This window comes from Hippoglossus stenolepis, chromosome 14 (genome assembly GCF_022539355.2).
Source record: "Hippoglossus stenolepis isolate QCI-W04-F060 chromosome 14, HSTE1.2, whole genome shotgun sequence".
NCBI classification, from domain to species: domain Eukaryota; kingdom Metazoa; phylum Chordata; class Actinopteri; order Pleuronectiformes; family Pleuronectidae; genus Hippoglossus; species Hippoglossus stenolepis.
Window position 1 is genome coordinate 21,976,476 of NC_061496.1, and position 15,729 is coordinate 21,992,204.

General features: G+C 38.6%; 2 protein-coding genes across 3 annotated transcripts; both read left to right on the plus strand.

Annotated features, from left to right (window-relative positions):
- Positions 1-2,191: 2,191 nt before the first annotated feature.
- Positions 2,192-10,322, plus strand: tmem45a (transmembrane protein 45a). The gene is made up of 6 exons (XM_035177112.2): positions 2,192-2,527; positions 5,954-6,161; positions 6,335-6,547; positions 8,159-8,343; positions 9,188-9,330; positions 9,455-10,322. Exons 2-6 carry the CDS (start codon positions 5,966-5,968, stop codon positions 9,549-9,551), a joined length of 834 nt encoding a protein of 277 aa, XP_035033003.1. The 5' UTR covers positions 2,192-2,527; positions 5,954-5,965; the 3' UTR covers positions 9,552-10,322.
- A 144-nt stretch (positions 10,323-10,466) lies between these two features.
- Positions 10,467-15,346, plus strand: sft2d2a (SFT2 domain containing 2a). Of its 2 annotated transcripts, XM_035177119.2 has the most exons (8): positions 11,096-11,341; positions 11,433-11,522; positions 12,233-12,318; positions 13,076-13,157; positions 14,016-14,051; positions 14,177-14,235; positions 14,324-14,353; positions 14,462-15,346. In XM_035177119.2, exons 1-8 carry the CDS (start codon positions 11,276-11,278, stop codon positions 14,499-14,501), a joined length of 489 nt encoding a protein of 162 aa, XP_035033010.1. In that variant the 5' UTR covers positions 11,096-11,275; the 3' UTR covers positions 14,502-15,346. The 2 variants fall into 2 exon arrangements, with proteins under 2 accessions (XP_035033011.1, XP_035033010.1); XM_035177120.2 differs by lacking the exon at positions 11,433-11,522 and having other exon boundaries at positions 10,467-11,341.
- The last annotated feature ends 383 nt before the right edge of the window (positions 15,347-15,729 follow it).

The window sequence follows — 15,729 nt, forward strand, 5'->3', positions numbered from 1 at the left end:
TTCAATGTGTTTTCTCTGTGCTGTTGTTCCAAGTTGCTGAAAAATATATAATGGGCCAATGTACTAATACTCACAGGCTTATGATGAACTGGCTTTGCTGATCTGAGAGTGAGTGAGCCTACGTGTTTTGTCTCTGCTGTTATAGATGTGAACTCCTCCTGAAGCTGTGAGCTCATCTGACACACAACTTTCCATCTGTTCCATCTCCCTGCCTTATCTGTGCTATTGTTCTGCATGTGAGGTCTGGTCAACTGTCGTCACCACTCTTGAGCTTTCAAGCACCTCTGTTGTGTCGTGTTGCATCGTCTTGCATGGCCAAATGAGAGTTTACAGTGTGTGCTACATGTCTAACAGAATCGGACTGCATGTACATAACTTTATATCTAAAAAATATAATTAGCTGGCTTACAATCTTTAGCATGTTGAATACTACATTGTTTTAATTGTATTTGACCCACAGTATGTATTTATCTGTATAATTCAGTCGCTAATTGGTGAATATATATTATTTATATCCAAAATGTTGGTAATTTTTCTGAGATCTGGCTTGTGTTTGTATCAAACCAAGATCAATCTGTTCACACACTGCAGATAACATCTAGGGTTGGTAAAAATGTAGCTGAGGAATGTTCAAGTTATCTTTCCACTTAATTTTCTCTTTTACTTACCATCTTCTCTGTGAGTAACACATTTGGTTCTTGGACTGTCTATCACATGTGACCTATTAAATATTTTGTTACTGTCCTACGTTTAAAAAAGATTTTGACTCAGACCAAGAAAAAAAGACAATCCTTGTGTCAAGAAGTTTCACACTGGCAAAAGCTGAAATGCTGCTATGTTCACTCTCACAGAACTGTTCTTCTGTGAATGCGCCGACCTGTCTTCTTCAATAAAGACACACTTATGTGACACACCCTCGCTGTGGTTTACTTTGCTTTCAACCCACACTTAGTTTTCTGTGTCTCAATATGGACTTTACAGTGGTCCTCACATTTAATTACGCTTTCATTGTTCAAATGATATCACTGCAGAAAGACAAAAGGCCAGTAATAACAATACTCAAGGTTTTCAAACCTCATAATAACAATAACAAAACCTTATCAAGACACAGATTTTTAGTAATACTGACGGATCTGTTCTGTTTATTTGTCAGTCAGCATGTGCAATTTCAAATTTATGTCAATGACAAACCTAACTGCCATGCAGCCATATTCAATGTTAACAGACACATCTCTATGATGTTTTGTAAAAATCTAAACATGGCTGTTTACTCGATTGTAAGTGGTTAAATGTAACAATACTTCCTCTTGTGTGAGTTTATCCTATGTTTTACATGTACTTTTTAATATGTGATTATATATTATGCGGATACTATGAAACTATATATTTTGGGAGCATTTGGTGGCTTTTAGCTTTTTCTAAATATTTATTGTGACACAATCTTGAATGACATTGAAACTGTGGTTAGAGGTTTCACTGGGTATTTGGCTGTGAACCGCATGTGGGATGTGGAGAAGATAGGTGAGCCCCGACTTTCCAGAGCAGCAGCGCAGCTCACACACAGGAGACGTGCCAAAGTGGCAGCTCCAGCCTGATAGCATGGGTGCCTGAATGAAAAGAAAGAGATTCCGCCATGAACACGCACTGCTCAAGCATCCAGTGTGGCCCGGGAGTAAGGGTGGTGTTGGGGGGGCTCAGGACCTCAGGCTCTCTAAAATCCTGGTTACGGCCCTGGTGGTGTATAGATGTTTGTATAACTGTCAGGTTACAACTTTACTCATCTTTAAGTTGCTAAATAGCTACTTTATCCTGCTGCTTTAAAAATCTCTGGACAGAGCTTACATAAATATGTAAGCTCTGTCCAGACAGAAATGTGCACTTTGAGTAAGATGTCTGTTTTATTAAAGTGATTTTATAATAATAATAGCAATAGAACAGATATTACATTGTTTTCTGTTGACTTTGCTGGTTGTTTACTTCATCCACCCTGAATGTGACATGTTATTGTCCACGTTTATTCTCACATGACTGTGACTGACTCATCAGACCCTGGAGCCTGAGGACGGAGGAGAGGGTCTACGTGCTGGAGCTCTTGTCCCGGGCCCGGCCCACTCTGGACGGACACATGGACACATTTCCTCCGCGATGGGAGGGACCACAGACTGTATATAAAGAGGAGGGACCAGTCGGAGTGAAAGTGGACACGTGGACACCTGAGACTGACGTGAACTTAAGCCAATCACAGCGTGGACTGGTGACGCCAGCTCCCACCAGTCACCCAATGGGAGAGTTTACTGGTGGAGTAAAAATAACAGTCGGAAAAATGAGAAAAACCGAGGCAGCGGAGTGTGAAGCCTGGAGGAGACACACAACTGATGTTTATTCCACATTTTACTGAAGAACACAACACATCTGACTGTGTTACTCCCGGAACAAGATTTTCAATGAAGACAAGAAGAGGATGCTTTGATTTCCCTGGTTGAATTTACTCACTGCAACTTTTATTCTCCATTAACAAACATACTGGGTAAGGAACCCCCCGTTTTCTTTCTGCTATCGAGGAATTCAAGGCTGCTGTGTGTTCAACTGAGGCTTTATGTGTTTTTCTTTCTTACACAACTAAAGTGTAAACGTGTTGCCTCAAGAGCCATTGAAGTGTTTGTACAGTAGTCTTTTATTTTGGAGTCTAATGCACATACAAAGGCTCAGTAAATCATGAGACCAACAGTCTCAGATGAAAGACTTTTGGTTCAGTCACCTCATGTTAAGGCATTTAATGAGTTTTTAGTTTATAAGTATGCATTACTTTCATTGCTTCCGTTAGTTCTTCCTGGGCAAAGGTTATTATACTCTTTGTAATATAATTTCTTTATTATCTTGCTCTAGTTTTAAAGGTGCTGTTCCTGTTAAAACAGCTGAGGTCAGTTATTTAAACAGTTACTCCTAAACAAAAACTGGATCTACACCGAAGACCAAAATGTAAAATGATTATTCACAATCTAAAGAGGATCTCATTGAAAGTAGTGTATGTAGGTGTGTGAGAATATGATACAAATGATTATAGGTTTCAATCCTCTCACTTACTGCATAGATGGTTCTATAAATGGCCAAACTTAAATCACTGTTCACATAATTTACTTAAAGTTGCTAAGCCAGTTAGAAATACTCAATAACAGACAGCGCTTCATCGGCACTGCTACTTGAGTAAACAGGTATTACTTGACAAGTTAAAGTATCTTAAGTGTGGTCTTACTTTATGATTCAATTATTATTTTTTAATCTTCGTGACTGATGCATCAACTTGAATGTTTAGTTTGTCAAGCTGATTTCATCTGTTAACTCTTGGGTAGTTTAATCTATTTCAGTGCATCATCCTTGTAAAATCTTTGTATGAAAAGTAACTCGCAGCAATGCATAAAGTGCTTCAAATTTGTGCTTGTTTAAATATAGTTACTTGCCAACATTATGTTTGATAAAAGTGCAGTAACTCACTGAAATCCCTCACACGAAGAACTGTGTGAACTAATGAATCTGGAGACAAGACCACACAGATGTTGTCATGGATTAAATCAGTCAGACACTTGAAGGTCTGGATGGATTCCAGTGACATGATTGAGCGATCGCCATGGCGACTGAAGTGTTTTCCCCAATCTGGAGAGGATGCACGACGAGTTCAGTTCAACGTCTGAAAAAATCTGCCTGCATCATGTGTCGTCCTTCAAAAGGTTCCCTTTGTTGCTAGGCAGAATGCTGTCCGTCATCTACATCACAAAGGAAAGTACATCCAGGCACCTTATTGAAATTCTCTGCTCATTGATGTCACCGCCGCCTTGCTCTCGCAGAGTTTACCGAGCGTTATTCACTGCAAAGTGGACTAAAGTTAAGCAGGTTTATGAACCCCCTGAGTATTCATCTCATATTTACACTGAAACCATGAGGCAGAAACACAATGGATAATGGAGGGCACAACACATCAATGAGTACTCGATCATTTTCCTTACTTTAATTGGACAAACATCTGTTTCCTGGAGAGAATGGAGGAGTAAACAGATGACAGGCTGGTCTGCAGCCACAGATCATAGCACACATCAATCATGTGCAGTTCTCACTGTTGAGGAAATGATGGCTAATCATTACAAAGGAGATCGTGTGAGCGGTGGTGTAACCGAGAAGAGAACAGCTCTGTTGCACAGTGCAGTGAGGTAGATGTTTAAAGGTAAAGGTGAAAGCCTCTTGACACTCTAAAGCTTTCTTTCTACGTCTAGACACACTTCTACCAAGGTCAGCTGAAGGCCTGTTGCCAGCACAAACACAGTAATTATGTCTAATTATGCTCTTCAACTAAATTGCAGGCACTCCGTCACATCCCCCCTCCAATTTCTTATTTCTTCCACTCGTGTCAGGCACACTAAAATACTGTAAACACCCACGCTATTGTAAGAACACACAACCAAATATATGTCAAACTGTACAGTGTATGGGGTGAAATGATCTTGTTTGTTTTAATCATAGACTATAAATAAAGGTGGGTGATGCATCCCCTTTCTGGACACTCCAAACATTTTGAGCTGGCGAAGGAAAAAGAGACTTTGATGGGCTTTTCTGACGACACCAATGGAGTTGTCATCCCACTTCAAAGAAAAGGAGACTGTTGTTCCGAGAAACTTGAAACTTTCCACTCTTTCTTCCTCCAGACCATTGATGGTCAGGGGCGGGAGAGTCTTCCTGTCTCTTTGAAAGTCGGCCACCAGCTCTTCAGCTCTGGAGACGTTCAGTTCCGAGTTGTGGAGAGAGCACCAGTCAATCAGAGACACAACTTCATTTCTGTAGGCTGATTCATCGTCGCATGGGATCAGCCCTAGCACTGTTGTGTTGTCAGCAAATTTGAACTTTTTTAACAGAGTCACAATGTGAAATGCAGTCGTTTGTGTACAGTGAATACAGGAGAGGTGATAGAACACATCCCTGGGGGGCACCAGCAACTTATCAAAAAGTTTTGTTGGTAAAATGGTATTGAAAGCAGAGCTGTAATATCCACAAAGAGAACCCGTGTGTAGGTGACAGGGGCTGCTAAGTGCTGCAGGATGGAATAGACACAGAGTGACACAGCATCCTCTACAGACCTATTTGCCCAGTATGCAAACTGGTGTGGGTCTGAGCTGACCGCGTTGGACAAGTGTTTACATATTAGGCGCTCAAAGATTTTCATTTGTACAGAAGTTAATGCGACAGGTCTGTAATCATTCAGGCAACTGATGTTGGATTTCTTAGGTACAGGTATTATGAGAGCGGACTTAAAACAAGCAGGAGCTCTGAATTCCTTAAGAGACCTGTTAAAGATATCAGTGAAGACTGTAGTGAGTTCATCTGCACAACCTTTTAACGAGGTAGAGGATACAAGGTCAGGGCCTGTTGCTTTCCTACTCTTCTGTCTATGTTAAACTCTCTGCTGAACCATGGTTTGTTGTTACTGAATATAATCACCGGTTTAGATGGAACACACACATTTTCAGAGAAGTTAATGTAGAAAGTTACCACATCAGTATATTCATCCAGATCCTCTGAAAAGTTTATTAAACATATACTTTGACTTTTTAGTTTAACCCATGTCCCATTTACTAACATGGAGAAGGCGGGATTTGTGACCTATACGGCAGCCTGCCACTAGGGGGTAATTGAGAGATTTTTGGCTTCACTTTTGGGGATCAGTCATGTTGTTCATCTTTACATAGCCTAGATACATTTCCCTGAATTTAAAGGAAACCGATATGTTTTACTTGCTAATGTAAGATAGAGGGAATATTCAGAATAAACCCTGATTTGAGTAAAAAGCTGTGGTGTTTGCTGTTGTGCAAGAAGAAAATAGCAGCAATGGTCTTCACTTTTATGGATTATGGATTGGATCAATTATCCATAACAACAACTTATAGGTCTGTTTCCTCCCTCAATTCAGGTGTTGTGAGTCATGGGAAGCTTCAAGGGCCACGCTCTCCCTGGGAGCTTCTTCCTGGTAGCTGGGCTCTGGTGGACAGCAAAGTACTCGCTCTGGCACGCCACCCGCAGGAACAAGAACGTAGGTTCCACCCGGTTGGCCAGCAGAGCCTCGCAGCGCCGCCTGGAGATCATTGAAAGCTCTGTCATAGTCTTCTTCTCTTTTTTTGGTAAGCAGGTCTCTGACTTCCTAGAAAACAAGTTTGTGAGTGACAACAACTTCATGAATCCTTCTTTAATCTCTAATGATGTCATGTAGTTATAGTATAAAGATGAAGGCTTTTCTAAGTATCCAGTTGTTCAGTTAAGGAGATCAGAGAGTTTTTTTTGCCATGTTCTACAGGGATGCTGGCAGAGCAGTTTTTTGCAGATGGACCGAAGCTCCGGTTGTACGACTTTGCAGAGAAACACTGGGAACATCTGATGAACTGGCAGCATGCAACCATGTACCTCTTCTTTGGCCTGGCTGGGATAGTGTCTCTGATTATCCACACCACAGAGGCTGTCCCACTGACTCTGGACAGGTTAATGCTGGCCATCGCTTTCTTTAATGAAGGTAAAAACAATTCTTTATTTTGATGTTTTATTCATGTTCCTCGGCTGCGTTCTAAAATGCACCCCCACAGCTCCTGCACACATGTCAAATGTATATAATATAAACTGATTTTGAACTGAATGTTATTTAACAATATGAACAATATTGTTTCATACTCATTATCACTCACTGTTTTGGTTGGTTGGGATTTGTAGCTTACTACTACTGAAAGAATACTACCGTGTATAACTTATAGAGGAAAAGATCTGAGATTGAGAGAATAAAGTAATTATGTTAGGAGAAAAAAAGTCTTAATTTTAAGCTTTGTGTCATGTTAGAGGATGAATCTCAGAAAAGCTGCCTGTCACCTGTGTTAAAATGAAGAATGTGGAGGAACTTGTTAAGTTATACTTTAGAATGAGTTTCAACAATAAGGTAATACTTGATATTTTTGGATCATCAGCACCATATTATCATAAATATCAAGATTTTGAAAAGATTCTGTAAGAAACTGAATCAATTCTGTAAAAAGAATCACACAGACTTGGAGGAAATTCTCTCTTTTGTGGAGGAGGAAATGTTTCTTAAGAAACAGTGATATTGGTTCAAGATTTTGGATCCAGAGAGAAGGGAACTCAGGTGAGCAGTGGTTCTCCTTCCTGATTTTTTCCTTAAAAGATATTAAAAGTTTTCTTTTTCTTTAAATATTATGACTTTTTCACAATTACAACTTTATTCTCGTAATATTCCGACTTGATTCTTGTAATATTACAACTTTACTCTTGTAATTAACATGGTTCTAATATTCTGTGTAGAAGAAGCTTCAATCGTTTATCCTTAACTTGTTCAATTAATTTTGAACCCTAACATTAACTATCTCAATTATTTATTCAATAATTCCATCTATCTGTAGCTCCTCGTTCTGTTTAGCTATTTATTTGAACTATTTATCGTTTATGTTCAGCTGTTTTTCAACTATTTGAGCTACCTTTAGCTTGTATAACCATTTAACATTACAATTAGTTTATTCAGTTTTTATCAGCTACTTTTAGTTATTCATTTTAACCATTTAACCCCATTTATGCATTACATTTAGCTAACCATTCAATAATTTACCATCATTAGTTTAACTATCTGTTATGATTAGGCATTGGCATTGATTTGAGCCATTTATCCATTACCTTTAACTATTACAACAGTTTATACACTGCTTTTACCTAAAGTTATCTATTTGAACTGTAAAGCTTTTTATTTTAACCATTATTCACAGTTCTTAGTTAGTTCTCTGCAAACTAACTTACTCACACTCTCAATTGCAACAAATCATATTTGTTTGCTGACTCAAATAAAACTGGATTTTATTTTTGTATTAGTTGAGCCACTCTACTTTCTTATCTACTCTTTACATTAAAGTCCTTGGTATCTGGAGAGGTATTACCTGGGGTACAAGTGCAAAAGTGGGTTTACACCTTTGGTTCATACAGACAAAACTGAGAAAACTTTCAACGGTCCAAAAGTTGAGTGTAAATAATAACGACACTTCTCATCTTCAAATCAACAAAGCGGTGAAAACATAGTTTACACCACCTTCCTACTCGGTTTTTCCATAATGACTTTCCTTTGCTGTTGCAGGATTTCTTTTTTTCTACCACCTCCATGGGAGAAGTATGCTGGACGTCCATGTACATCAGCTGCTGCTCTATGCCATCTTTGGAGAGGCTCTTGTTGCTTTCCTGGAGGTCTTCCACCGAGGCAACATCATCCTGGAGCTGGTGCGGTGCAGCCTCACTGTCGTGCAGGGCACCTGGTTCTGGCAGGTATGTGTTAGTGTGTGCACGTATGAGCAGAAGTTCATGGTGGAAGTTTCATTTCATTTCATTTGTATATTTATTTGATAGGGACAGTGTTCATTAACCAACAGGCAAAATACTGTAAATGAGCCAGAGTTAGTAATACTAGTGCAGTGTCTGTTCTAAACCTTGGGTTGTTCTCTTGTCCTGTGTTAAAGCTCTGGAGGTACTTTAGAATTTTTCATTTTCATTAGTGAATCCTCCTCAAACAGTTTTATATATAATATAATATATATAATGTATGTCACTTTTTATTGTTTGTGAGCTGGACGTTGTGTTCAGAGATTTCTATAAACAGTCTATGGTGCAGAGTGAAGTAAGTCATTTTGAATGATTTACTTAACTGGTGTTAATTTTTTCATTACAGGTCAGCTATTTCACAGGTCTGTAATCTTCAGACCCAAGTTCACAAATATCAAGCATTGCAGCAACAATCAAACATTGTGCTTTTCCTTTGACAACATATTGCAAAAGTGAAGTTGATTCTATGAACCTTATTGTGATAAGTGTGTCCTCAGACTGAAGGCACATAGCCCCGCCATCAGTGACTGCTACAGACTGCTGGTTGCCTGTTTATTAAATGTTTATAGATTTTGAACTCACCGCATGTCCATATTCATCCAAACACGGCACTGCACTTTGATGGACAATTTACAATACACATGCCAAGTGTGAAGCTGATTATATGGTTCCTGAAATATGCTATATTCCACAGAGAGACAGGCAGAAAGATGTTCGTTTGTGGAATTAGTAACAAGATAAGCAAATTTTCATCTGTTGTTCTCCTGACATGACCCTCTCTTGGATACAGATTGGCTTCGTGCTGTACTCTCCCAGTGGCACTGAGTGGGACATGAAGGATCACAACAACATGATGTTCATCACAATGTGTTTCTCGTGGCACCTCGCCTTCGCCATGCTCATCGTGGGTTTGGTGTACTGCACCGTCAGCTGGTGAGAACCTTCTCCATACCAGACAACCTATAAGCTGCTGCTCATGCATTTGGAATTTGATCGATTCTTCAGCACCTGTACTGTCACAATCTCAGGTCCGTTGCTTGTTGTACTTTCTCTGTAGTGGGGTTCGCTCCAGATTGAAGAGGACTCCTCCGATGGAAATGGGGCTCCTGAAGCCCAGCGAGAGGGACCCAGAGTCAGAGGATGAGATTTTATAAGGAGGACTGTTGTTCAACTTCACTGTGATTCGTGTACATCACAGTTGAATCAGGGATATAATGTTTGCAGCAATACAGCTAGAAGCGAGGCATTCAAACAAGAAAGGGATGAGGACATGTGCAAATATATCCTACCTCTGCCTTATTTAATCAACTGTTCTTACTATTATTGTTCATCAATGTTTTTTTTTTTAGCCATGGCCTTTAGAATACAATATATCATTATTGTCCATATCTTTATTGTTGGTGGAAATTTGTCTTCGGCTCACCCAACACAAAAGAACAACAACATAAAAAAAAACAAACAAGTAATTCGTAAAACAAACACACGGGCAAGGTCATATGATACATACACATTTTTTTAATAATGTCATGTCAATTTATGTGGGTAAATCTCATTGGTCACTATTGATATTGATGGTACTTGGGATGAAGAACTTCTTAAATACATCTTGGTCGTTACAGGGACTCTATAGCGCCTCCCGGAGCTCAAACAGGCTGAACAGAGGATGGGATACTTTGCATATATTCTTCCATATTCATTTATTATTAATTTGCACAAGTTTTATCGATTGCATGCTTTTCATTTGACTAGCCAAACATTTCTTGTCAGACATGTTGGTGTTCAGTAGTGCCACCTTGTGGTGAAAACAGTGATCACCATCAGCACAGCATATATTACTTGAAAGTATTTGTGTTTCATAAAGATAGGAAATTGAGTCACACATGTGAGTCGAACCAAAAGCCAAACAATAAATTATTTATGTTGAATTTTTGCTGTTTGAGATGAATACAGACTAAATTATTATTGCTATTGCTGTAAATGTTTGTTTTTTCAGTGTGGGTAAATGTTTTAACAGTGTCTTTGTGTGGGGACGTTCTGCTTGTCAGTGGAAGCTCACACAGTGTCTCTAGTCTAGTGTGTCTCTAATAGTTATCATTGGGTTATTTACAGAAGTCATCGCTACATTAATGTTTGTTTTTTTCTTCCACTAATGACACCTCAAAACATAACTTAGAAACCAAATGATCACCCACGAATCACATAATCATCCCAGCAGAAGGTAGCCATTTTATCACACTGGTTCCTCCTGCCCATCCCAACAGCACAACACACCCTGCATCACTGGCAACGGGTGTCTACAAAGATCTTATATGTGGAAGAAGACTTATCCTTAGAGTGTTCAAAAAGGTGGCCCATGCCAGATGGCACTGGATAGGACAGTGAAGCGTACGTTCCTGCAAATGTCAATCGCGAAATAATTGTGTATTGGCCTAGCAACTAATCATTGTTGTCGTTGTTTAAGCTTCTGGTTTTTATCTTGTAACTCCGATGTTTTATCAATAAAATATCATAAAATACACATTTATCATTGCAGCAGTCTAAATAACACAAATATATTTACAAGAGTAGTCACGAAAACTACTGCATTTAATAGCATTTGTAGATCATGTTTTACGAAGATTTTGATTTTTGATTTATGCTTTGATATTAATTGACGTTGCTGATAAAAAGAAAAGCAGAAAAAGATCAGAGTGAGACCTCCTGCTGCTGCTCGGCTCAGGTGTGACTCACCGGAAGTGGTGCACCTGTCCAGGTGAGCTGCTTCCAGACGTAATGTGACGCTGCTGCTCTTCATCACAGTTCAGAGGGAAACATTGTCTCCGTCTCTGAAGGAAATCAAGTTGTTCCTCGGCTCAGGGGATTTAAAGGATCTTCGGTGATGGATAAACTGAAGTCTGTTCTCAGCGGTGACGAGGCGCGCAGAGATGATCGAACCGTCATAGAGGTAAAAGTGATCCGCAGCTGTATCCGTCATTATTCCCACTGTGATCTCAGCTGATTCACTGTGACTTTGGCTCTGCTCCCTGCTCCTGCAGACTGTGAACGAGGCCTCCACGTGGAGCTGGACCACACGAGTGAAGGGATTCGTCGCCTGTTTTGTGGTGGGGGCCGCGTGCACGGTGGTGGTAAGGACGTGCATGTGATCGTTTCTGTGGTAGGGCTGGGGATCGCCGGGTAACTCACGATACATGGCCCACGATAACGATAATATCACACTACAGCGATTCTGGGATGATCGATATTTTCAGAGATAATCATGTAACGATACATTCTGATGTCTGTCTAACTGAAGAAGAATAAACAATGACAAAAATAGAGGTGAAGTGTAGGGTTTGTTTATTTATTCACTGACATTTTGTGTCAGTTTCACTGAGTTTGACCCAAACTGAGATGAAACAATGTACAATAAAGTGCATCAAGTCCTATCTTATTGCCTCTTTAGTCTTTAACAAACATACTGTAACTCGTAAATGTCCACATGTGCCATCATTCCACTGTAAAATACCCATGAACTGGTCCAAATATATGAATGAACATAACTAAACAAGTAAAGATCAATGTTTGAGTTAGGATGACGATATATTTGGTATATCTTTGTCCCACCCCTACTTTCTCGTGATGTACTCCGGGTGTGTTATTCTGCTGCGAGCAACGAGGAAGAGCTCAGGTGGAGGTGACCTTACTGGTTCTTCTAGCTCTGAGGAATGTTGAGGCTGTGCCGTTCATACTTTGAATGACATGAACCAGTCCCTCAGGCTGCTGCAGCTGACAGATGAAAACATGCTGTTAGATGAATCTAATGTGTAATCTATTCTCTGTCCTCTCTGTGTTGCAGGGAGTGTGTTTGCTCTTCCTCCCCAGGATTGGACTCACCCTCTTCATCGTCTTTTACAGTTTTGGAAACATATGTGCTTTGGGCAGGTCAGTGTGCACAATGATTCCCTGCAAGGACTAAGGTGGATTCTGGTACTTCACATTTAATAAGAGCATCAATGTCAGCAGTATATTAATTTTTACTATAAACTATAGGGCTCGGCAATAAAACAAGACCAATAACAGGGCGCAATATATTTTTCAATAGCAATATAACCCAGGTTCAATACAGATGTATGTCAGTCTAGTGCTGATGCATTGTGTAAGCACAGTGAGGAGGAACACATCATTTATCCACCTCAGATTTTGGTAAAATATTTTGCTCTTTATCAGTCTTTGTCATTCTCTACTAATAAGAATGAGGACAAAACTGCAACTTAAAGGCCAGGCAATTTGATTTATAAATCACATTTCATACATGTGCATATTAAAAACTTCAGACAACATAAAAAAAAAGTAAGATCAGAAAGCACCGTTAAAACCAATTTCAAGCAAAATAAATTAATAAGAGCCAAATATACGAGGCAAAGAGATTAAAAGAAATAAAGTATAAAATAATAAAAATAAAATACAAATAGATTAAAATACAATAATGACATGACCATGTCCATTAAGAGATTTAAAAATAAGCATTGCGAAATAATAATGTGACATTTATCTTGATAATCATTGATATCGACTGATTTGAAACATTCTTATGTTGATATAATTTTCGGCCATATTGTCCAGTCCTAATATAAACTTTAAAAAGTATTTCATATTTTCATGTTAACGTATTTGTTAATGTGTGGTCCCTGTTCTACAGCACTATGTTTCTGATGGGGCCAATGAAGCAGCTGAAGAAGATGTGTGACAAAACAAGAGCACTGGCCACCGCTATTATGATTGTAAGTGCACAAAGCTAAAGTTGATATTCTTTCTGTTTGTGCTCTATTAGACACTCAATCACTGACCCTCACACTGAGAAGAGTTTTACTCGGTCAGTATCAATCAGCAAGGTTAAAACTCTCAGAATTTTCTGTACTTCCTTTATCTGTGCAGGAAATGTACTGAAGCAAAATCATAAATGAAAAGGAAACCTTAAAAGAGAGATTCCAGTTAATGTTTGACAGTTCCTGATAAAGATGGATTAGGTTACTGCCAAAAATAAAGGTGTTTTTTTAGCCAATGGGTCAATGCACTAATTACCATATAGCTCAAATACTTACTGTCTTGTGCTTACACAGTACAGGGTAATGTTGGACAGAATGGCACTATATGACACGATGAATTGAAAGAAAAAGTTTGAGTCGCCTGATGGAGAATTTTCACATACGCACAACTTAAATCTATTTTTAAAACGCACCTTTCCATAGAGTCTAGAAATCGATATTAATAATGAATGAAGGGAGCAGCGTCAGGGCGGGAGGGGTCTGGTGTGTCATGGGTGTGGTGAGGCTGCTAAACTCATGCACATGTTCTCTCCCCTGATGTGAAGAGGTTCTGGTTGGATGTAACTGATTCCTAACTCTCCAGCCACATGTTAATGAGGGAAACAACTTGACAATGTAAAGCAAAAAAACACAGTGCCTGATCACGCCTGCACTTTACAATCACAACTTTACTTTACATAATGAATGGATGGATGGAATTTTGACAATTCAAACTAAATGGTGTTGAAAAACAGATGATAGGGAACCATTAATCAGTGTCTACTACCAGAAAGTCCATGTTGTTGATAACATGTCTCATATTCTTTGCTGTAGACCTGCCTGGTGTTGACTCTCTGTGCAGCTTTCTGGGTAAGTGAGCTTCGAACAAAAAGAAAAGCTTTGGTCCTATGTCAACAAATCATTTGTACAGAATTATCTGTATGATACTGTTTGATGTTAGTCCAGTGTTTCATAGCAGTGTTGTTTTCCCTCAGTGGAAGAACTTTGGACTTGCTTTGTTATTTTGCATCTTACAAGTCTTGTCATTTGCCTGGTGAGTCACAATTTCTCTTGAGTTTTTAAATGATAGCTTCAGTGTGAATTTACTGTCAGTGTGTGACACAGATGTGCTTTGTGTCCAGGTACAGCCTCTCATACATCCCATTTGTGAGGTTTGTCATTTTAATACCCTTTATCCAAATCAGCTGCATAAATGGTCACAATCAAAATGCCCCTCAGAGCCTCGTCTGCACATCTGATTCACGTGCTTTACTTTCCAGGGAGGCCATACTGAAGATGTTGTCGGTCTGCATGAAATGAGGGGCGTCTTCATGCTGAAGCTTGAGGGAAATGGGCGTGTCTCTTATTGATGTTATTGTGATATATTTTTATATTAGTCTGTGACTCTTACTGCTGCTCAGCCCTCCTCTGTTAATACCTGAACATCACATGTTTTTATCTCTTAAGTAGGTCTCTTTTTCCACTTTTAATTTAATTGCAATGAATGACTATGCTATTGATTACTCCAGTTTAGACCAGGTTTTACATGTGGGCATATTTTGTAATATATGTAAATATTTGTAATAAATGATTGTTAATGGTTTTGTAAATTACTACATCAACTTCATTATTTCCATCACCGAGAGAAATAAATTTAAGTACAGGAAATATTTTTAAGCTTCTGAAATTTGTTTAAAGAATAAATCACTCAAGTCTTAAGTGCTGTAACAGAGCAAAACGTGTACATGTCCAACATGCTTACAAAAATATATATTTTATTATAATTTTTTCATACTTGTCCCAAATACTGTTTAACTTCTTTAAAAACATTTTTAATATTTAGCCTGTGAAACACAAATATACTTAAATTGACAGATACATTTCCTGAATTACTTTTAAATACTATTATTTCGGTCTTGAATAAGTTAAAATGATATATTAAGTATGGCTATGAGCTTGAAAATGTGTCGACAGAGAAGATTAAGAATCACTTCATAACAGAATATAGACTGGCTCATGATGGTCTCTTTTAAAGGTATTTAAAATTCATCTATTTTAAATGTTTTGCTTATCAGAAATCTAAAACCTTGTTCTTATGCTTAATGACAGTATGTTAAAGATTGAAGCTCCATGATATTCACAATAAACATATAAATGACCTAAAACAAGTGATTGATTTTTGCTTCTCAGGAGATTTATTTTTAATTTCACATTTATTACCAGGGGTAGGTTTGCTGAACTGTGGCTCTTATGTTTATATCATTCATAAAATGTGTTCAGTCCTTCAAAATTGAGAATTTATTGAAGTTAATTCAAATTTGTACTTTATAGGCCCACAATTAATAGCACTATAATTTTGAAGAATGGGCTCAAATCCTGTTGAGCTGCTGTCTGTGAGACTTTACAAGACTGGGCGAATCCATCATACTCTCGAAACATTGGAGCAAATTTCCAAAGAGGCAATTTTTGGGATGACCGGATACTGTAAATGGAAAGAGTTACGTTCTTACCTGGGGAAAAAAAAAGGAAAGTGATATAAAGTCTCAGA